Source organism: Eptatretus burgeri, chromosome 8 (genome assembly GCF_056783735.1).
Source record: "Eptatretus burgeri isolate ZD-2024b chromosome 8, Ebu_testis_v1, whole genome shotgun sequence".
Classification (NCBI taxonomy): domain Eukaryota; kingdom Metazoa; phylum Chordata; class Myxini; order Myxiniformes; family Myxinidae; genus Eptatretus; species Eptatretus burgeri.
In genome coordinates this window covers 67608331-67633301 of record NC_140968.1, presented here as the reverse complement: position 1 = coordinate 67633301, position 24971 = coordinate 67608331, and the positions used below count along the sequence as shown (strand labels likewise).

Sequence of the window (24971 nt, the reverse complement as noted above, 5' to 3'; positions counted from 1 at the left end):
GTTATGCGGAACGTGTGAGTCATTCACTGGCATAAGTCTAAAAATTTCAAGCATGGAAAATTTGAGGACAACCGAAAAGTACAACGTTTAAAGCCAGCGTACAACGACGTATGGCAGTGTTTTTCAGCGTGCTCTCAATGTTATCAAAACTTACCCATAACGTATTCGACGTGTACCAGCGTTTTGGACAAATTTTCCAAAAATCGGCATAAGCTGGCGAAAACGTCAAGGTGTGACTGGGCCTTAAGTTAAAACATTAGTATTGTGTTGTTTAAAAATGAATATGAACTTGTTTTGTTTGTATTATTTGAGGTCTGAAAACACTGAATCTTTGTTGTTATTTTGACCAGTTGTCATTTTCTGCAAATAAATGCTATAAATGACTATTTTTATTCGTAATTTGGGAGAAATGTTGTGAGTAGTTTATAAAATAAAACAAAAATGTTCATTTTACTCAAACACATAGCTATAAATAGTAAAACCAGAAAAACTGATAATTTTGCCGTGGTCTCTTAATTTTTTCCAGAGCTGTACACACACACACACACACACACACACACACACACACACACACACACACACACACACACACACACACACACACACACACACACACACACACACACACACACACACACACACACACACACACACACAGACACCTATATTAATATTTCGGCACGCCCCTTTCTTTGTTCCACCATCAGATTTTTGTTACTGCATGAAATGAAACAAGTTTTGGCACATATACTAATGATATTATTGTCTTCCTTAAGAGGCCCCTCAAAATTCGTTTTGATGCATTTTCACAAACTCCAACTGATTCCATTCAAATTCGGTACGATTATGGCTTTTGGTCCAACTTAGGTCATTGGCTATAAATTTTTTCCATAACACTTCCGATATTCGAAAAAATCGATAAATCGATATCGCTTATGGGATTTTCCATTCAAATCCACTCAAGTTTAAAGTCTACGGGGGACGCAAATTTCCACTTTGCCCTGGGCGCTGTTTACCTCTGCTACGCCAAGGTGTTCGTGTTTGGGTTAGGGTTAGTGTTAGGGTAAGGGTTAGGGTTAGCTGTTAGGGTTTGGGTTAGTGTTAGGGTTAGCTACCCTAACACTAACCCTAACCCTAACCCTAACAGCTAACCCAAACCCTAACCCTAACCCTAACCCTAACAGCTAACCCAAACCCTAACCCTAACCCTAACAGCTATTTCGGAAATTTGCAAGAAAGCCTGGGCAACGCCGGGCTATATTGCTAGCCCGAGCAACGCCGGGCTTTACTACTAGTGTATGTACATATATATATATATATATATATATATATATATATATATATATATATATATGTAATGCCGTTCATTAACATGGTATCACAAGGTTCAAACTTGAAACCGTTTTCAACTTTAACATGATCTCTTATTCGATGTTCACCCAAAGATGTTTCATGGTGTTTGCACAATGGTTAAATGGCTGAATTGTGTCGTGATGCATTGTTTTTATTTACATTTTTTAGTGTTCCTGACAAGGTTGTGGATAGGCAGGGACATAATTCTGGCCTTTTCTTATGTTAAATCCCCATTGAGCACAATGTGAGGACAAAAACATCATGCAAGACGAAACTGCAAAGGTTGATCAGTCAGTCCTGACATAAAATGCCTCTGACTGACAATAACTTAATCACTATGAATCTATTTTTGTAAAATGAGTTATTTTGTAGTGCTGTATTTATTTTCCAAGCCTGGTGTTGGCTTAGTGGTTAGGATGGTGGCTTGGGATCCCAGGGTCCTGAGTTCAAGCCCCGTTGGCTGCTGAATTAACACCAGGGGGTTGACTCAGCCTGTCATCCTTCCGAGGTCGGCGAAATGAGTGCCAGTGTACTGGTCCCGGTGTATGCCCCGGTTAGAATAGGTGTACCATATCCCTGTGTGTCGTAAGAGGTGATCAGGGTTGGCGTCAGGAAGGGCATCCGGCCATAAAACATTGCCTCAAGAAAAAGCCAAACCCCCTGCACAGCAGGGAAAAATGGCTGTAAAAATGGTCATTTTTGTATTTATTTTCCATGATTTCATTAGAAAATATTTTTGTGAATCCCATCAATGAATTCACCATAACAGATTGAGAAAGTGAAGTGTTTCAAAAAAGGAATTGTATGATTACTAAAAAAGATGTCTTATAGCTTTTGTTGTGGGCTGATTGGGAGAGCAAGGATAATTATGACCTGATAACCAGACTTCTTTTTGAAATGGTTGGAGTGTTCATTCCGAGTCTGGGAGGTCGGTGGTTCGAGCCCTGTCCAAAGCGTACCAAAGACTTAAAAATAAATGGTATGTACTGCTTCTTTGTTTGACACTCAACATTTAATGAAGATAGAGCATGAATAAACAACGCTGGGAAGGCAATGGCAAACAACTCCGTATAACCCTTGCCATGAAACTGCTTTGGCAGCACCAATGCTCTGTAAATGGAGTAGGATGAAGGTTTTAGGTTTAAAGCCATAAAGGGGGATGGGTGGTTGTTGGAAGTGTGGCGAATGTAGAATATGAGAGAAGAAGGAAAAAAAAACGATCACCACGTAAAAATTAAATAACTGAAAGGAGGTCATCAAAACCCAAGAAAGCTATGAGAAAATAATATGATGAGAAGGAAATTCAAACGTTTATAACTCAGAATGTTGTGTATCCTCTTCTGATAGAAGCCATCAACATTTCAATTCATTCCCTCACTTCCCCATTTCCTCCCTTATGTGTGGAATAGGTAGATTAATTTAATCTCTCCTCTCTCTTTTTTACCCTTCTCTCCTTTCTGCCATACTTTACACACTTGAAAAGGAGCACTCGTCCTGATGTCCTTGTTTTGAAAACCACCAGGGTATAAATGATCTTATTGCAGGTTAAAAATAAATAAATACAAAAATCTTAAACCCTTTCACAGCATGCAGTTTGTGCAAATACCTTTTTTGACATTAAAAGGCTAAATTGTATATTCCTTGCAGCTGAGCTGATTTACCATGGCTTCTTAATTCTGGTTCTGTAAGTACGTCATGGATTTTGTAACATTATACCGGGAGCTCTTAAAATACAATCGTGAAAAGAAGAGGCGTGAGGAAGAATGAATGTGACATGCTGTTTACCGAAAGGCTGTGATTGCTCAGGGGTAGTGACTTGTGGATGAACAAATGTCATTGGATCTGCTGTGACATTGGTAATGCAGGGTCTTCAGAAGGGCTGGTAAGGCTGCCAATGAGTGAAATGATGCAACTGATGAGAAATTGAGATGCAATTCAAGCAATTTCTATCAATCAGAACCTCATTCTGAGAATCATTCGCTCTCTCCCTTCAATTTTCTCCTTTATTTCTCTGACTCAGTTACTTGCTTTTACAGATAGATTTACTTCTGTACATAGAAAACATCCATCACCACCACAACGGACAGAATTGCTGGAATTGCCACTTACAACATTGGCGGCATGTTGTTAGTGCCACCCTCAATACAATAAATGGCAGAAGATGTATGACTTCTGACTTGGCGGGACATTTTTCGCTTTTCATTTTTCATTATTTTTTCCTCGGCCAGACAGTTTCACTGTTTATTCACTTTTAAATTCGTTTTTGCTACAACTGCTTGAGAGATTGACATAAAACTTTGACAAAAGAAGCGACTACCCATGTAAAATTTTCTCATGATAACTGTGATGTCATATATGTGGTATGGCATCCATGTTGGATTAAAGGAAAAACTTTGGGCATCTTCTCTGTAACCGCTGAACAAAAAAAAATTGAAACTTGGCACAGTAAAAATGAAACAAAGGCCAGTCGATCCAAGGTCAAAAAATAGCCGAATCTAGACAAAATTAGAACAGAAGCGCAGTTGGCTGCAAATTATGCCCCAACACCATGTTCAATAAAAAGAACCATGTAGTCACAATGGCTCATAAGAATTCTGTCAAAGTTGGTGGAGATATCATCCAGATATATCCCCAGATGCTCTTTCAGCATCTTACCATGGTCGCAGCTAGGATCAAAGACAATATCAACAGTATCTTCAAATATGAACGGTGTGGTTATCCTTCATCTCTGTTTGATTCAGCTGGACTTATTTGACAGGCCAACAAGCCAGAACTTGCAGATTAAATTTAGACTGTGGTGCAAGCGACTGAAATGCCAGTGCTAGAAGCAAAAGGAATGTGCTGTGTTCTTGATGGTGGTTCGCTTCTCCAACGCCTTCCCTGGGAAAAGATGCAACATTTGATGATATCTGCACCAGATACATAGATTACATTCAATGCAAGTACAATAACGACATCGTTGTTTTTGATGGTGAAGAATCAGGTCCATCAGCAAAAGACACTGCACATCTGTGAAGATTAAAAGGTGCTGTTGGAGCCCAAGTGAACTATGTTGGGAGCATGCCACTAAAAGTGAAGTAAGAACACTTCCTGACAAACTGTGGGTACCAAGCAGAAATTATTCTGCATGCTGAGTGAGCAGTTGGCTGAAAATGGAAAAGAGACAATCCACGCAGAAGGTGATGCTGATTTACTTATTGCACAGACAGCAGTGGTCTCTGCTGCGAAATCTCCAACTACTCTCATCGGAGAATATACAGATCTCTTGGTATTTCTCTGTGTCCATGTGAATCCCAAATCAACTGGTGTTTTTCAGGTCTGAAGGGAAGAAGAACACAAAGTCACTGCAAACATGTAACATACATTGGCGAAAAAATACATTGGGTGAACTCATGTGCCACTTGTTGCCATTTGTAAATGCAATTACTGGATGTGATACAACATCGCATATGCTTGGCATTGGGGATGGCGTAACAGTCCGGAAATTAACCAGTGATACAGATTTCAAAGAACAACTGAAGTATTTTGCACTGATGCATCTAAGAAGGAGATCATCTGTACTGGGGAAAAGGCCATTGCTCATTTGTATGGAGGCCGTGCAGGTGAGGGCTTGGATATGTTATGTTACAGACGTTTTACTGAGAAGGTGGCAACAAGTTCTACTAGTGTACAGGTGCATACTCTGCCCCTCTCATCAGGGGCTGCCTCCTATCACAGTGCTCAGGTATATTATCAAGTTTAGCAGTGGATGGGGGCATATAACCATTTGGATCTGGAGGAGTGGGGGTGGTGTCATGTGTGGAATCGCCTTGAGTCATGAATGACGGACTTAGCACCTGCTCGAGAGGAGTCACTGAGGGTAATCAGTTGCAATTGCAAGACAAACTGTGATACTCGAAGGTGCACCTGCAGGAAACACGGACTGGACTGTTCAGATGCTTGGGGAGAGTGCAAGGGTATAATTTGCACTAATTCATCCCTTTGGGCTGTTAACGACATGCTGAATGAGTAATGTTAAGATGTAATCATTCCATGAATAGTCATTGGTTCAACTTTGATCATGGAAAATCTATCCATTTTAATGTACTCATGAATCGTACAAAAATATATGTTGATTTTTCTGTGGTTTTCGTGGAAATGGTGTTGGTATTTCCAGATGACGATATAAGCAAGCTTTGTAATTGAAGTAATAAAAGGTAATATTTTTTATATTATATCGGTTCTCTTCTTTTGTTTTTTAATGGTCTTGTCATAACTAATGCAAATTCTGAAGAAGTATTCTGAGAATTTCATAGCCTCACCAGCGTGCATCAGTATTTGATTTTTAGGTCATCTCTTCGATCATGACCTAATAATATTGGTGTTGAGAGGAGAGGTGATGATCCGTCCGTCCGTCCGTTCACAATGAAGTTGAAGCGGGAGATCTGGTCATTAGTGATCCTGATAGAGGTCGATGAGACGTACACGATGGTATGACTTTCAAGGTCACCGAAGGTCAAGGTCACGAGGCCTTTGAAGTTGCGAAAATGACGATTTTAAAATTATATCTCCTCCGCCATTTTTCAAGCGATCTTAAATTTGATTGTAGCATATGAATCTATGGGACAATATCTAAATTTGGTCAGGCCGGATTGTCGATATTCGCTTTTGTTTTCGTGTCACGTGACTTCAAAGTTGGCAAAAAATGCGAAAATGACGATTTTCAAAATCTATCTCCTCCTACATTTCTCAAGCAATCTTGAATTTGATTGTGGCATATGAATCGATGGGACAATATCTAAATTTGGTTAGGCCGGATTTTCGATATTTGCTTTCGTTTTCGTGTCACGTGACTTCAAAGTTGGCAAAAAATGCGAAAATGACGATTTTCATAATCTATTTCCTCCTACATTTCTCAAGCAATCTTGAATTTGATTGTGGCATATGAATCTATGGGACAGTATCTAAATTTGGTCAGGACGGATTTTCGTATTTCGCTTTCGTTTTCGTGTCACGTGACTTCAAAGTTTGCAAAAACTGCCCTACCTTCAGGAGGCTATATATTTTCTCGCAGAGATGACCGTCACTCCCGCACGGGTGTATTTTTTTTGTGAATATTTTTTTTTTACCTTGATGGAGGTCAAAGTGTCAACTAAAAAAGCTGTTGGCCCTGATGTCTTGTACTGATTTTGAGATCAGTTGCGATTCTCTACGATGTTGCATTCAATAGTTATGGCATAAATGCTGTACATATTGGTGAAAATCGTTGCTCTTGGTGGCCATTTTGGATTTATGCAAATTAGGTACCTTCCGCCACTTAGACGTTTATAAACTTTTGATATGCGATTCGGGAGAGATTTCCGAGTCGGATGGCGCAAACCGCGTTTCTGTTATAATTTTGTCGAGGTCAAACCTTAAATTGACTGGACTACAGGTCAGATACTCTGCATGGGGAATAATATTTGATTATGATGATGTCATCATGAGTGCCCTAATGATGACATCATAGTTGAATTGGTCGAGTTGCTTATCCCATCAATCGGAAAAATTTTAAGGGTGATGTACGAAAAAAAATTGTGATGATAAATTAAATTGGTTACCTCATCGGTGACATGGTGTGGCAGCCATATTTTTTTGAATTATAACAACCTTAAAAACCAAGGAAAAAGAAAAAAACATAAAATATCATAGCCCCCATTGTATTAGTAATTTTGCTGTAGGGAGTTAAAGGGAGAGCCCATATTTATTTCCACCGAAAATGGCCACCAGTAGGCTATCTTGGATCTGATCTCCAAAACAAAGAAAATGACATGCATATGTAAGCCATCATTCCTTATCTGGGTGCCAAGTTTGAACAACATCGGTATATGCTTGTCCGAGAAATGGTTGAGGACGTGTTCAAGATCAGGTTTTTTACAACTAAAATGGCCGCCAGTCCGCCATCTTGGCATCATATATATATATATATATATATATATATATATATATATATATATATATATATATATATATATATATATATATATATATATATATATATTTATATATATGTATATGTATATATATATGTGTACATGTATATATATATATATATGTATATGTATATATATGTATATGTATATATATGTATATGTATATGTATATGTATATGTGTGTATATATATATATATATATATATATATATATATATATATATATATATATATATATATATATATATATATATATATATATATATATATATGTATATATATATATATATATATATATATATATATATATATATATGTATATATATATATATATATATATATATATATATATATATATATATATATATATATATATATATACATATATATATATATATATATATATATATGTATATATATATATATATATATATATATATATGTATATATATATATATATATATATATATATATATATATATATATATATATATATATATATATATATATATATATATATATATATATATATATATATATATATATATATATATATATATGTATATATATATATATATATATATATATATATATATATATATATATATATATATATATATATATATATATATATATATATATATATATATATATATATATATATATATATATATATATATATATATATATATATATATATATATATATATATATATATATATATATATATATATATATATATATATATATATATATATATATATATATATATATATATATATATATATATATATGTATGTATATATATATATATATATATATATATATATATATATATATATGTATATATGTATATATATATGTATATATATATATATGTATATATATATATATATATATGTATATATATATATATATATATACACACACACACACACACACACACACACACACACACACACACACACACACACACACACACACACACATATATACAGCTCTGGAAAAAAATTAATAGACCACTGCAAAATTATCAGTTTTTCTGGTTTTACTATTTATAGGTATGTATTTGAGTAAAATGAACATTTTTGTTTATTTCTATAAATTACTGACAACATTTATCCCAAATTCCAAATAAAAATATTGTCATTTAGAGCATTTATTTGCAGAAAATGACAACTTGTCAAAATAACAACAAAGATTCAGTGTTTTCTGACCTCAAATAATACAAACAAAACAAGTTCATATTCATTTTTAAACAACACAATACTAACGTTTTAACTTAGGAAGAGTTCAGAAATCAATATTTTGTGGAATAACCCTGATTTTCAATCACAGCTTTCATGCGTCTTGGCATGCTCTCCACCAGTCTTTCACATTGCTGCTGGGTGACTTTATGCCACTCCTGGTGCAAAAATTCAAGCAGCTCGGCTTTGTTTGAAGGCTTGTAAACATCCTTCTTCCTCTTGATCACATTCCAGAGGTTTTCAATGGCGTTCAGGTCTGGAGATTGGGCTGGCCATGACAGGGTCTTGATCTGATGGTCCTCCATCCACACCTTGATTGACTTGGCTGTGTGGCATCGAGCATTGTCCTGCTGAAAAAACCAATCCTCAGAGTTGGGGAACATTGTCAGAGCAGAAGGAAGCAAGTGTTCTTCCAGGACAACCTTGTATGTGGCTTGATTCATGAGTCCTTCACAAAGACAAATCTGCCCGATTCGAGCCTTGCTGAAGCACCCCCAGATCATCACTGATCCTCCACCAAATTTCACAGTGGGTGCGAGACACTGTGGCTTGTAGGCCTCTCCAGGTCTCCGTCTAACCATTAAACGACCAGGTGTTGGGCAAAGCTGAAAATTGGACTCATCAGAGAATATGACCTTACTCCAGTCCTCTACGGTCCAATCCTTATTTTCTTTTTCAAACCTCAGCCTGGCTCTTCTTTGCTTCTCATTGATGAAGGGCTTTTTTTCGAGCTTTGCACGACTTCAACCCTACCCCTCGGAGCTTGTTTCGAACCGTCCTCGCCGTGCACTTCACCCCAGCTGCAGTTTGCCATTCTTTTTGTCGGTCACTTGATGTCATCCCACGGTTGTTGATTGACATTTGAATGAGTTGGCGGTCATCCTGATCAGTGGAAAGACGTTTTCACCCTCTCCCAGTCTCTAGCTTTGTTGTCCCCAATGTCTGCTGCTTGACCTTGTTCTTATGAACCGCCATCTTTGAAATTTTAAGGATGGAAGCAACGTGACGCTCACTGTATCCCTCTGCCAGTAAAGCCAGAATTGAACCCCTCTTTTCCTCACTCAAAACTTTTCTTTTCAACTCTTTTGGCATGGTCAATAGTTATTTTTTTGATTCCAATTACTTTTGAGGTACTACTTGAAGTAAAAGCGAGAGAAGAACCTTCAGAGTGTAGGCTTTATTCCATTTGATTGAAGCCGCTTCTACGGGCACACCAGGGAATACAGGTGCAGCTAAGAGTACATAAGCAGTAATGTATACATGTGCAATTAATCATCGCAGAATAAATCAGCATAAGCACGGAGTTCGATATACTCTCAATTCTCACCATTCAACGAGCACCAAGTGAACCGCCGCAGTAAATGACAATGCCCCAGGGACAATCGCCCCGTCCGCGCGGAGACTTCGCCTTGTATGCGGGACGCACGGCATGTGATCACGCGTCACGTCCTTCAATTCACCACATTCTCCCCGTCTTTAAAATGTAACTAGGGGCCCAACTTACGCACCATGATTACTTCAGCACTATAGGAGTATACATTTCAAGCAACGCGAACTATTTGATCTACAGAAGCATACATGCCAAGCAGTGAGGATTATTTTGAGTTGCAGGAGCTTGGGAATGAGCATCGATATATGATATAATGAGCATATAGGAGCGTGAGCATCGAGGATGCCGATAATCCCCTCTACAGGTCGAGTCGGCGAGGGGGTTTTATCCGCCGACCTCTCCGGGAGTAAATGGCAGTTTCACTTGAGGGAGGCTTCCGATCCTCTTGGTGAGCCTCGACTTGTGCCGGGGATGACTCCTCGATCGCTCTCGGGTGGTACGCGGCAGCCCCGTCGCCCGGTGGAGTTCCTGGGGGGGGGAACACCTGGGGAGGGGATGTCAGAGGGAGGAGTGCCAGAAGGTGGTGTACCTGCGGGAGGAATACCTGAGGGAGCCAAATGGCGAACCGACACGGTGGTCTCTCTGCCATCCGGGAGTCTGACATGAGCATACTCTGGATTAGTATCAATGAGTTCAACCCCCTCCACCAAGGGTTCATACTTGCTTTGTCGTACCGGGCGTTTCATGAACACTGTTCCGGGATGGGTTAGCCAGTTGGGCACCGTTTGGCCGTCAACGTATCGTCGCTGGTGAGTAAACATTCGTTCGTGAGGAGTTGCATTGGTGGACGTGCAGAGCAAAGAGCGTATGGAATTCAGAGCGTCGGGAAGGGTAACCTCCCATTGCCTGGGGCTCAGTCCTCTTGATTTCAACGCCAGAGTTACGGCTTTCCAAATAACTCCGTTATACCGTTCCACCTGCCTGTTACCCTGTGCATTGTAACCCGTCGTTCGACTAGTTGCTATGCCGAGCTCCAGTAGGAATTGTTTTAGCCCGGCCGACATGAAACACGGCCCTCTGTCTGAATGTATGTACGAAGGTTTCCCAAACATAGCGAAGAGGTCAGAGAGACATTTCACGACAGTGCCCGAGGTCATATCCGAGCACGGAAATGCGAAAGGGAACCTTGAATATTCATCAACAACGGTGAATATGTATCTGTTGTCTGTCTCGGTCGGCAGGGGCCCTTTGAAGTCGATGTTTAGTCTCTCGAAGGGAGAAGTGGCCTTGATCAATCTGCCAGATGCCGCGCCATAGAATCTGGGTTTTAGTTCAGCACAAACAGGGCATGAAGCATTCATTTGTTTAATATCTTCAATAGAATAGGGAAGATTTTGTCTGCGCACGAAATGTGCCATTCTGGTTACCCCTGGGTGGCAGAGAGACACGTGTAGGTCTTGCAAAGCCTGACTGATTGTCACCGAACAGTAGACCCGAGAGAAGGTATCTGCAGCAGGGTTTTCCTTCCCGGGCCGGTAAACAATGTCGTAACTATAGCAAGCTAGGTCTATCCGCCATCTCACAATCTTTTCATTCTTAATTTTCCCGTTATTTTTCCCATCAAACATGAATGCAACGGATCGCTGGTCCGTGACGAGCGTGAAGTGGTTTCCTAGTAAATAGTGTCTCCATTTTCGTAGCGCTTCGACGATCGCGTACGCCTCCTTCTCTATCGCTGAGTGTCTCTGCTCGCTTCCAGAGAAAGTTCTCAAGAAGAACGCGACTGGCCGTCCAGACTGATTTAGCGTCGCAGCTATCGCGTGATCAGAGGCATCCGTTTCCACCACGAAGGGCACCGAGCTGTCGATCGATAATACCACAGAATTACTGATATCATCTTTGAGGCTGTGGAAAGCTTTTACAACAGCGGCATCTGGTGGGAAGTTCTTGCAATGCACTAGGGGATGTATTTTCTCGGAGTATTGGGAGATCCATCTGGCATAGTAAGCGAACATGCCTATCACCCGGCGCATTGTCTGCAGGTCCTGAGGTGGGGGTAGCTCACGAAGTGGGCGCAAACGTTCAGGATCGGGCCTAATCGTGCCGTCGGCTATTGTGTAGCCGAGAAGGTCAATTGACCTTGCCGAGAATACGCATTTCTCATAATTGAGGGTCAGATTATATTTTCTAGCAATGCTCAAGAATCTGTCCAGATTCATGTCATGTTCCCCCTGATCCCTACCGCACACCGTGACATTGTCCACGTAAACGAAAGTGTCTTTGAGGTTTTCATCTGAGTTGATGTCGTCCATAACTCGTTGGAAGCAAGCTACCCCATTCGTGACACCGAACGGAATCCTCCTGAATTGGTAGAGGCGCCTGCCTGCCTGGAACGCGGTGTAAGGTTTGTCTTCCTCTCGGATGGGAATTTGATGATAGGCGCTTCGCAAATCGATGGTGCTGAATATTTTATAATTGGCCACGCGTTCGACCATCTCGTCTATGCGCGGCAAAGGGTAGGCATCGAGTTGGGTGAAGCGATTGACCGTCTGAGAGTAATCGACAACCATTCGTTTCTTATGGTTCTGGCTGCTAGTCACCAACACCTGCGCGCGCCATGGCGAATCGCTCGGTTCTATAATTCCTTCTTCCAGTAATCGCTTCGTCTCTGAAGTGATGAAGTTCATATCAGCAGTGGTATATCGCCGCAATTTGATCGCTATCGGTTTACAGTCCGGCGACAAGTTAGCAAACAGCAGGGGGGACGTTACCTCTGCGGTGGTCAGAGCATTTAAAATTAGGCGAGGTTTGCTTCCTCCAAAGGGTATTTCGACGCTCGTGTGCTGCTTGAGGACATTATGACCCAGAATTACGTCTGTGCATAAATCATGAAGCACCAGCACCCTTACATCCCGATTTCCTGTACCCTTTTACGTCCAATTCAACATTGCAGTACCCTCGTACGCGGGACTGTAGAGATGTGGCGGCCATGCATACCGTATTGTCTGTCGGGTGGATCTTCCATTTCCTGCCCTTCACTAGCGAGCTGTTGACGAAACTCTCAGAGCTACCGGTATCAATCAGAGCCTCAACCATATGCCCGTTAATTCGTACGTTGATGATAGCTTTGGATAGATTCCCCGGTGAGGCTGCAGTTAGTTTCTTTTGTGAGTAGAGGGCCGCAGAAGTGGGTTTATTTTTCCTCTGAGTAGCTTTACATACCCTGGCATAATGCCCTTTCTTGTCACAATTCATGCATGTGGCATCTCTGGCAGGGCATTGGTGGCGGATGTGTCTTTTGTACCCACAAAAGAAGCATTTACCAACCGATGTAGTTGCTGAAGAGTTTGACGAGGTCTGGGTATCCGATTCCTCGAGTTTTCCTCCGTCCTCTGTGTCTGGGGTGCCCTGTGGGGTTCCTTGAGTTTCCCCCATAGCAGCGTTCATTAGCAGCATCGGTGTCCCAAATGACTCAGATTGCTGCTGAGCCGTATCCATCGCTCGAGCCTGGTCGGCTACCCTTTCAAGAGTGGGTTGTGCTTTCTCCAGTAAGCGTTGCCGTATGTGGGCTGACCTGAGCCCTTGGATGAACGCTTCTCTGGTCGCTTCATCTCGGTGTTCGTTGGCGGTTACGGCCCGGAAACTGCCGTCTTTTCCCAACTGCTTTAGAGCTTGCAGGAACTGATCGATGGTCTCCCCGGCTGCTTGCTTGCGTGTGTTGAGAAGATGTCGTATGTATACCTCGTTCTTGCGCTTCACGTAGAGCGCCCGCAGCTCGTTGATCGCTGCATCGTAAGTGTCACACTCCGAGAAGAGCCGGAATACGTTGGGGGAGACATGATTCACAAGGGCGGCCAGTTTGTCGGCACCCTCTTCGATGATGGTCAGATAGTGTGAGAAGGAACGGAACCAATGCAACCATTTCATTTCCGAGTCAGTCGCATTCGGGTCAGCGTCGAACCTCTCTGGTTTGTAGATCTTGTCCATCGTTGGTCGAGAGAGCCGAGAAAACCAAATGGAATAAATTGAAGTAAAAGCGAGAGAAGAACCTTCAGAGTGTAGGCTTTATTCCATTTGATTGAAGCCGATTCTACAGACACATCAGGGAATACATGTGCAGCAAGGAATACAGAAGCAGTAATGTATACATGTGCAATTAATCATCGCAGAATAAATCAGCATCAGCACGGAGTTCAATATACTCTCAATTCTCACCATTCAACGAGCACCAAGTGAACCGCCGCAGTAAATGACAATGCCCCAGGGACAATCGCCCCGTCCGCGCGGAGACTTCGCCTTGTATGCGGGACGCACGGCATGTGATCACGCGTCACGTCCTTCAATTCACCACACTACTAGCAATGTTTTTGCCATCCAGCTGGTCCTATTGCAAGAGGATAGTAATGACCACAGCAGTGGTTTTTATACTTTTCCTTGTTAAATAAGATTCGGTTCAGGTGATCACCGAATCAGTACCTCACTAAGTAGAATGAGGTGTGCCTGTGTTGGAATTCAACAGACACTGGAATGAAATGGCTGCCATACATGTAGAGATGCTGATTTAAATTTTTTTTGGAGCGGTCTCTTATTTTTTTCCAGAGCTGCATATATATATTTCATCAGAACTATAGATAATCAGAAAACTTGATATCAGAACAACGATGAAGTCTAATCGGTCTATATATGTTCGAGCTATGGTTGCGGATGCATGCATGCACGCATGCACGCACAGGCACGAAAATCGAAACCAAATCCATAACCTTCCATTTTGGATTAAGTCTAACAGAGGCTGAGAATCTCCGAAACGGCTGAACAGATCGATGCTAAATGTTAATGTATGATGGACTACTGAAGGGGGAAAAAGTTTGATAATTATGACGTCATTGGTGACGTTATTTGGCAGCCATATTGGACTTTAGCTCAACTCTCACCACACTGGAGGGGTGGGGGAGGTATGGGGGGAGGTATGGGGAAGACATTTTTATAGAGGTAACAGATCCCGGGAAGACATTTTTCACAACTTCTTCGCAACTGCTGGCGATTTTGAATTCTCTTCGAATGACTTTTTTCTCGCGTCTTGCAAACATTTTGATACCACATACATCAAAATTGGATTTACCGTTCAGGTGTCACACTTCAATTAGTTGACACATATGCTAAAAAAAACAATTTTTGCATTTTTTTATGTTCTACAAACACATGTGAACAAGGTTTACCCACATGCTTTAGGACACTGATGGTGTAAATTAATTGGCCTGTAATATATATTTTTATTTTTGTGCTTTGGAATGTTGTCTAAGACATCTATCTATAATTCCAGCAATCTCTGTGTGTCTGTCTGTGACCGCTGTTTCTCGACAACCACTGGTCCGATCTAATTGAAACTTGCCAGGTATATTGCTGGGGACCTGAGTATGTGCCTTTTCAAGGTTTGATATTAATCGGAAAAGTGGTTCCCAAGTTATGGCCATTTATTTACCAAACCAATGACAGGACATGGTGCTATGACGTCACAATTGACGTGACAATTCTTCTTATTTTTTTTTATTTTATTTTTTGCACATATATATTTTTTTTTGCACGTACGGCCACGCACGTACAGGCATGCACTAGTACTGAATAATTATAGAAAAACATTAAGATACAAAAATAAAACCGCAAAACCACTCAATGCAAACTTTAAGTATATCATTGAATACCAATGGGGATAAAAGTTTGAAAACTAAAACGTCATCGGTTAAGTGGTTTCAGACAGAAGAGCCAACCCCGATGAACTATGATGTACTTATCAAACTTTATTCAAAGATGGCTTATCTGCCATCTGCTTGGAAATCTGCAAACATCACTGCCCTGCATAAAAAAGGTGCAAAAACAGATCCATGCAACTACAGACCAATCAGCCTTCTCCCAATCATCAGCAAGGTTATGGAATCCATCATCACCATATATATATATATATATATATATATATATATATATATATATATATATATATATATATATATATATATATGTATATATATATATATATATATATATATATATATATATATATATATGTATATATATATATATATATATATATATATATATATATATATATATGTATATATATATATATATATATGTATATATATATATGTATATATGTATATATATATATATATATATGTATATATATATATATATATGTATATATATATATATATATATATATATATATATATATATGTATATATATATATATATATATATATATATATATGTATATATATATGTATGTATATATATATATATATATATATATATATATATATATATATATATATATATATATATGTATATATGTATGTATATATATATATATATGTATATATGTATGTATGTATATGTATGTATATATATATATGTATATATATATATATATATATATATATATATATGTATATATATATATGTATATATATATGTATATATGTATATATATATATGTATATATATATATATGTATATATATGTATATGTATATATATATATATATATATATATATATATATATATATATATATATATATATATATATATATATATATGTATATATATATATATATATATGTATATATATATATATATGTATAATATATATATATATATATATATATATATATATATATATATGTATATGTATATATATATATATATGTATAATATATATATATATATATATATATATATATATATATATATATATATATATATATATATATATATATATATATATATATATATATATATATATACAGTATATGTATACATACATATATACAGTATATGTATACATACATATATACAGTATATGTATACACACACACACACTTTATCTTCCAATGATCAATCAACTGTTTTCTATGATGGGATGTTTGTTATTTTTAAGCTTTTTTCAAAGCTTTATAGCAGTCAGGTTGCACTTTAGTTTCTATCAAAGCTGAGATGATAGCATTTCATGATTGTTTGTATTTATTTCAAGGCAATAATTCCATAAAGGTGGGGAAAAAACCTCCCTGCACTGTTTCCATGTGATGTTGAATGAGAGAGAGCCACCAGAAAAGGCCTGTGTGCACACTGAAAGAAGTATCTCTGAGACTCTGACCCCGATAAACGTTCTTCCCTCTTTGTGTAGGATGGTGAGCGAGGCCTGGTCACGCTGCACAATGTTGCGGAAATCTCGTACATTACCCAGCATTCCGCAATCACCCCCAACCCCCAACCGGGTGCCCGATGGGACAGGTGATGGAGGAGAAGCTACAGAGAGAAGGCGGCACAGAGGATCTCTCTTTGCAGTGATGCCTGAGGCCCACTTCAACTTCCCTGCTCGTAAGACGTTTGCTTGGCTCATGCTCTCTTCCTGATATACATAAATAAGATCAAACTGCAAGTTGCCATGCAAATATAAAATATAATTTTAGACATTTTTTGTCTTTTCATGCTCTATTTCGGATTATGTATACACTTGGACTCACTGTGCTGTGAGAATTACCTGTGTGAGTTTGATAAAATGGATTCAGTGACAAACGATAGTCTTACTTGTTGCTTGTGAGAGTTGAAATCAGAAAATATTTCGTTTCACAAGAAAATGAGAAAATCGATGAGTGACTCAGCATGAGATGGTGCTGGGCAGCAATGATAAATAAAGCACTTGAGAAAGAAAGCAGAAATAATGGGAGAACAAAGCTCAGATCATCACAATGCATGTCACCCACCACCTTAATATAAACCAGGAGCAGAATGGTGAAGGTTATGAGACAGTTCGTATTTTGCGAATCAATGAAATCTGGTTGAATAGTCTTTGCTCATGATTGCATAGTCGACTGGGATTCAATTATGACGCAGTGGTTTGGCACAGTAGTTGCATCACAACTGAGGTTTTGCTGTGCCGTGATGCAGTACCCCTGCAGATTAGGGCAGCGATTAGGAATTTTGCCAGTGTGCCTGCAACAATTGCCAACTGTTTAAAAAGGACACCGTAAAATGATTCATGTCCAACAGATAATGTTGGCAGATCAAGACAAAGATGAAGAAGAATAGGAACAAGAAGAAGAACCAATCCTTTCACATCTTCAGATGCATAGAGCTGCCGATGAAGTTTTCCATTGTAAAGGAGGGCACAAGTCAACAGAGCAGGAAGAACAAGAGATATTTTTCAAAAAGATCAGAGAGATCAGCGGCTAGTTTAGGTCTAGGATTAGGGTCCTTAGGAGTAGAACAGGAAAAAAACCTGACAGAAGAAACGCAGGTGAAAAAAGATGGATGGACAATAGCAAAACTCAATACAAGCGAGATAGCAATATGATGGCAACCTTCAAAGAAACATACACACAAGGAAACAAAAGGAAATTGGACGCAGGCAGAGGCCATTCAGCCCATCATACAAATACCACATCAACACCACAACAATTTATCAACACCAGATCAAAATATGAAAAGCAAAGTGTTTTTTAATTTAAAAAAAAATTTGTGTGTTTTTTTTTTTGTTTCTTTCCAGGGGAGGGGGCATGTGGGCTTGGGTAAAAAACACACAACATCAACCACACAACACCCCTTGACGAGACCCCCACCAACAGCACTTTGTGCACATGCACACAATCACCCATCAATGCTCAAACTACCTTAACGTCCTGCCAACATCCCTATTCCCCTCCATCTCCAATACTTCCAGGAAAATATCTAATTCCAATTTAAACTTATCAACAGCTTCTGCTGCCACTACCTTTCCAGGGAGGCCATTCCATGCATTAACTACTTTCTGAGTTGAAGTCCCCTGCCTAAAGCATGAGTCACATTTGCTCTAAGGCTAGGATACGGCGGCTGTACCCCCCTGAATTGACAGAAACGTGCGGCGGCCGCAGAGTTTCTGAGGTGCCCTGAGGGTGGCCCTACACCGTATGGCTATCTTTTACAGGCCGTAGGGGTCTCCGTGTTATTATAGCGCGGAGTTATAACTTTTTTCATTTCTAGGTTGGCCGTAGCAATTCGCCAAGCCATAGCCATCACGTAGATGTGTTCCACGTCGACCTACGTAGGGCGTACGGTGGGCTTGCGTTATTCGTGAGGCTGCCGTAGGCTCTTATCAATGAAAAATGAATTTTGTCAACCCTCAAAAAATTACGGCGGCCACACTATTTCCACGGTCACCGTAGGGTAGTCCTAAGGCGTCCCTGTGTTCACCGTACGGTGGCCTTGCGATCTGTGTGACTCCCTGCAGGCAACGCAGGGTCGACACATGGTTCCCCTATGCCCGCCGTGCGTCCTACGTACGTCCTACGTACGTCCTACGTACAGCCTCCGTGGCAGTCTGCGTCGACCGTGCGCTACCGCTAGAGATCAGAGTATCGATGTTTGCCACCAGTGTTGGGCACAAAAGCGATAATCCGATAACAGATAATTATCGAAGTTTACTTTTTTTATCGGACCATTATCGGAAGTTAACTTCCATTTATCGTTATCGGACGAGTTAACTTCTGATAACTCGATTTTTTTTAGTCCCATAATGTGCGTTAATTTTTTGTCCGATAACATTTTAATCGTTTCCGGGTCGCATTTCACCGAACTAATTAATTATAAATGAGGAGAAAAATGTACATGATTATAGATTACTGTACTTGTTTTACAAGATAATGCTGAATCAGGCCGCCGCGTGAAGAAAAATGGAAGAAGAAGAAGAGGAGGTGGAGGAAGAAGAAGAAGAAGAAGCCTTGCAATGGCGACTTCCTCAGCCATGCGGTTGCTAGGCTCTGCAGGTACTGGGTTCAGTCAAGGTTGGGAACCCGAAAAATATAAACATATGTGACTGCTACATTGTGTGACCGTGGAAATACTGCGGCCGCCCTATAATTGCGAGTGGCTGTAGATTTTTTCAACCCTACGGCCGCCGATCCAAATGTGACTGAAGCATAACTACCGTGTTAACTTTCCTCTTCTTTACTCTCACGCTTCGGCCCCTGGTCAGATCACTGTCTACCCTGCTGAATAATTCATCTGCATTATTTTGTCTCTACCTTTCATTATTTATATATCTCCATTATATCGACTTGTAACCGCCTCCTTTCTAGTGTATAAAGCCCTGTCTCCTTCAGCCGCTCCTCATAGCTGAGTCCAGCTCGGCCCGGAATCAATCTAGTAGCCTTGTGCTGAACCCTCTCTGTGACATCTGTGTCCTTCCTGAGTTGTGGTGACCAAAACTGCACACAATATTCTAGATGACACCCTCACTAAATTCCTGTACAATGAATGTCAACACCACCTCTTTTAATTTATAAATGATCCTCCTCTGAATACAACCGAAAGCCCTATTTGCTTTACCTATCACTGCCTGGCATTATGCTGCCTGCTTACCTCCCATATCTATTACCACCCCCAGATCCTTCTCCTGTGTAACATGCTCCAAAATTACATCCTGTAATCTGCCTATATGTAATCAAAATTACATCCCTTGCATCCTGTAATCTCTATTTTCATTGTTCTTTCCCATCCCCAACACCTTACACTTGCTCAGCTTAAATTCCATCTGCTAATCTTTTGCCCAATCTATGCAAGTGTCAATATTTTCCTGTATCTGATCACCACCCGCTCTGCTACCCACCTCACCTCCAAGCTTTGTATCATCTGCAAATTTGGAAAGCTTACTCTTCACCCCACTATCCAAACCATTGATGTAAATAATGAATAGTAATGGTCCGAGTACTGATCACTGAGATACCCCACTACTTACATCCTCCCAGCAAGACATCCTCCCACTCTCAGCCACTCTTTGCTTCCTATCATGAAGCCAGTTTGCAATCCAATTAGTTCCTGACCAGCCACTCCACAAGCCCTCATTATGGCTAACAAGCTCCGATGTGGTACCTTATCAAATGCCTTCTTAAAGTCGAGATACATTATGTCCACTGCCTTTCCCTCATCCACCCAATCAGACACTGCTTCATAGAACTCTAAAAGAATGACAGGAACTCCCTTTGGTAAACCCATGCTGATTCCCTTTAATTAGTTTGTGTTTATTTAAATGGTTCCCCGTTTACTCCTTAATGTCTCCAATCACCTTCCCCACAACTGAAGTCAAACAAACAGGTCTTTAGTTTCCCAATTCTTCTCTGGGTCCTTTCTTAAATAATGGTATTACATTTGCTACTCTCAAATCCTCCGGTACCTGGCCTGACTCCAGGGAACTATTGAAAATATCCGTTAACATCACGCTTACCTGCTCAGCTACCTCCATCAATACTCTTGGGTGCATATTATCTGGACCCGGAGCCTTATCTACTTTTAGATTACCTTGCTGTTCCTTCACCTCCTCCCCTCCAACCTGGATCTTCTGTAAAAACCCTTCTTCACCTCCTTGATAGATCCTCTCAGCTATTGGCAATTCTCCCGACTTCTTGTGTAAAAGTTGAAGCAAAATACCTGATTAATAAGCCTGCCATCTCACTTTCATCACTAACCACTCTCCCAGTGCTATTCCTCAATGGGCCTACACTGGTCCTCACCTGTTCTTTTCCCCTGATATACGTAAAGAAAGTCTTGCTATTATGTTTAATATTCTTAGCCATGTCCTTCTCATACTCTCTTTTGGCTTGCCGAGTTATTTTCTTAACTTGCCTCTGTTTACTCCGATAGTGATATAAATCTAACTGCAGTCCTGTTATTTTAAACCTAATAAATGCCTTCTGCTTCTCCTTAATAGCATTCCTTATCTCACTGCTCAACCACCCTGGTCTCTTTCTGTTTCTAGTTTTGCACCTCATTGGATGTACTTACTCTGCACACTACACATCTGCTCCTTAAAGGTTTCCCATTTCTCTGATGTTGATTGTCCTATTGTTAGTTTCTCCCGATCTACATCACCCAATTCTCTCCTCATACCCTCAAGGTTTGCCTTCCTGACATCTAATAGCCTAACTCTTCTATCCTGAACTCTAACCCTTAACAGAATCTTTGCACACACAATGTTGTGGTCACTTGTTGCTAAATGCTCCCCTACCTCGACCTCCTCCACCATATTGGGATTGTTACTTAAAAGGAGGTCTAACACTGTACTCCCCCTTGAGGGCTTATCTCCAAACGGGGTTAAAAACAATCCTGAACTAAATCTCAGAAATCCTCATCTGCTCTGCACTTTCCCTGTTCCTGGACTCGATCTATCCCTGGCAAGTTAAAATCCCCCATAATCAATACTCTTCCCTGACCATATGCCCTTTTGAATTCTTCATGTACTCCCCCTTCCTCCTCTTCCTTCACACTTGGAGTCCGATAAAAGCATCCTTCCAGTATCTTACGGTTTTTGCAATCTCTAATCTCCACCCATACAAAATCCTCTCCATTAATTCCCGCCTTCATGTCACCCCTTTCTCTTGATGCAATGCTGTCTTTTACCCACATTGCTACTCCTCCTCCTATTCTCTCCTTCCTATCACACAAAAAGCAAATGGTTCAGGATAACAAAGAGCAATAATCAAGAGTGATATAATGCAAGGTATGCAGAGTCCTTAAAGAGCTGGCAAATGGTAAACACCAGGAGCTGACAAAATTCCAAAAGAACTCTTTAAGGTAGTTGGGGAAAAGACAATCAAAATTTTAACAGCTATCTATTCACACATCTGCAGTTGGATTGTATTGACCAAAAGGTGAAAACAGTCTGCATACTGTTCTGGAAATGGCTCCTTTGGTAAATAATGCCGAGCATAGTGCAATTATTTCCTTTAAATGAATGTCTGGAGTAAGCGTGAAGTAATTAATCATGTTATTGGATTCTTCAAATACCACTCATTGCATCGCTGACGAGAATACTGAGCGGGGGGATGGGGGGGACACGAGAAAGAGGAGAGAGAGAGAGGGGGAGAGAGAGAGAGAGAGAGAGAGAGAGAGAGAGAGAGAGAGAGAGAGAGAGAGAGAGAGAGAGAGAGAGAGAGAGAGAGAGAGAGAGAGAGAGAGAGAGAGAGAGAGAGAGAGAGAGAGAGAGAGAGAGAGAGAGAGAGAGAGAGAGAGAGAGAGAGAGAGAGAGAGAAGGGGTGGGGAAGTGAGCGAAGAGGATTTGGGTATGGGAAGGCAGCATGAGGGGAGGGGAAGGGAAGGCAATGTGAGGGGAGGGGAAGGGAAGGTAGCATGAGGGGAGGGGAAGGGAAGGTAGCATGAGGGGAGGGGAAGGGAAGGTAGCATGAGGGGAGGGAAGGGAAGGCAGCATGAGGGGAGGGAAAGGAAAGGCAGTGTGAGGGGGAGGGGAAGGGAAGATAGCATGAGGGGGAGTGGGAGGGAAGGCAGCATGAGGGGAGGGAGGGAGGGGAGGGGAAGGGAAGGCAGTGTAAGGGGAGGGAAGGGAAAGCAGTGTAAGGGGAGGGTAAGAGAAGGCAGTGTGAGGGGAGGGTAAGAGAAGGCAGCGTGAGGGGAAGGGAAAGCAGTGTGAGGGGGAGGGGAAGGGAAGGTAGCATGAGGGAATGGAAGGGAAGGTAGCATGAGGGGAGGGGAAGAGAAGGCAGCATGAGAGGAGGTGGAAGGAAAGGCAGCGTCAGATGAGGGGAAGGAAAGGCAGCATGAGGGGAGGTGAAGGAAAGTCAGCGTGAAGGGAGGGGAAGGAAAGGCAATGTGAGGGGAGGGGAAGGATTGGCAGTGTTAGGGGAGTGGAAGGAAAGGCTGTGTGAGGGGAGGGGAAGGAAAGGCAGCATGTGGGGAGAGGAAGGAAAGGTTGCATGAGGGGAAGGGCAGGGAAGGCAGCATGAGGGGCAGTGGAAGGAAAGGCAGCGTGAAGGGAGGGGAAGGAAAGGCAGCATGAGAGGTTGTGAAGGAAAGGCAGCGTGAGGGGAGGTGAAGGATTGGCAGCATTAGGAGAGGGGAAGGAAAGGCTGTGTGAGGGGTGCTGAAGGATTGGCAGCGTTAGGGTAGGGAAATGAAAGGCCGTGTGAGGGGTGGTGAAGGAAAGGCAGCGTGAGAGTGGTGAAAGAAAGGTAGCGTGAGGGGAGGTGAAGGATTGGCAGCGTAAGGGGAGGGAAAGGAAAGGCCGTGTGAGGGGAGGGGAAGGAAAGGCAGCACGTGGGGAGGGGAAGGAAAGGCAGCATGAGGGGAAGGACAGGGAACGCAGCATGAGGGGAGTGGAAGGAAAGGCAGCATGAGGGTAGCAGATGGGCAGGCACCATGATGGAGGGGAGGGAAGGCAGTGTGTGGGGAGGGGAAGTTATGGCAGTGCGTGGGGAGGGGAAGGGAAGGCAGCATGAGGGGAGGGGAAGGGAAGGCAGCATGAGGGAAGGGGAAGGGAAGGCAGCATGAGCGGGAAGGGAAGGAAGAAGGCATTACCGGGGAGAAAGTGCTTTCAATCGTCGATTGCGAAAGCGAACTTGTTGCTGTTGCAGACTTTGGTTTCTTTGAATCCACATTCTCAAACATCACTAATAGGTACTGTATCTGTTGTTTGGTTTTCAAATGATTTCGCACATTGGACGTATTACAGTGATAAGCAATGTTTTTGAACAAAGTGAATATGCAACTTTTTGGACTGTCTCTTTAACCTTCCCAAAGTAGTTCCAAACTGCTCTTCTGGACCTTTTGAACGACATGTTGTCAAAACTTTATCAGTTGATATATTGCCTAACCAATCGGCAATGCAATCAGCATGCTATACCAGCCAACTCCAAATGCCTTGCTTTTAATTTTGAAGGAACCCGTCCTTTGGGCGTGTTTAGTTTGCAAGTGATTTGCTTTTGTTACTATGTTGCAAACAGGGCGTGGGCGTGTTCCTTTTTTACTGGGCGTGTTCCTTTACATTGAATGCATTACCAGGCCATGTGTAACCGGAACATGCTCAATAGGGACGAAATAAATTTCCCCGAAAAAAACCGCTTCTTTCTATGAAGTAAGAATGACACGGAAGTGACATCAATTCCAGTTCACTACTCGATTCTTTTTGATTCAATGGTTGGAATCGAGCACTTTGTAATTGATTCCGCCCACAACCATTTCACACTCAAGCAAGCACTCAAATGGAATGGTTGATAAGGATCCAACGTATCATCGTAAAAACCATCCGGAGACATCCGGTCAACTAACTGA

The 24971-nt window shown here is 40.9% G+C and overlaps 1 protein-coding gene across 4 annotated transcripts in view; it reads left to right on the top strand.

The window, feature by feature from the left end:
• Nucleotides 1-24971, top strand: part of LOC147021948 (ankyrin repeat and fibronectin type-III domain-containing protein 1-like) — a 443484-nt gene that overhangs the window by 53381 nt on the left and 365132 nt on the right. For all 4 annotated transcript variants that reach the window (XM_085892412.1, XM_085892411.1, XM_085892413.1 and 1 more), the window contains exon 2: nt 17062-17255. In XM_085892412.1, the coding sequence (XP_085748538.1) occupies nt 17062-17255 (194 nt within the window). The remainder of the gene's footprint in view (nt 1-17061; nt 17256-24971) is intronic.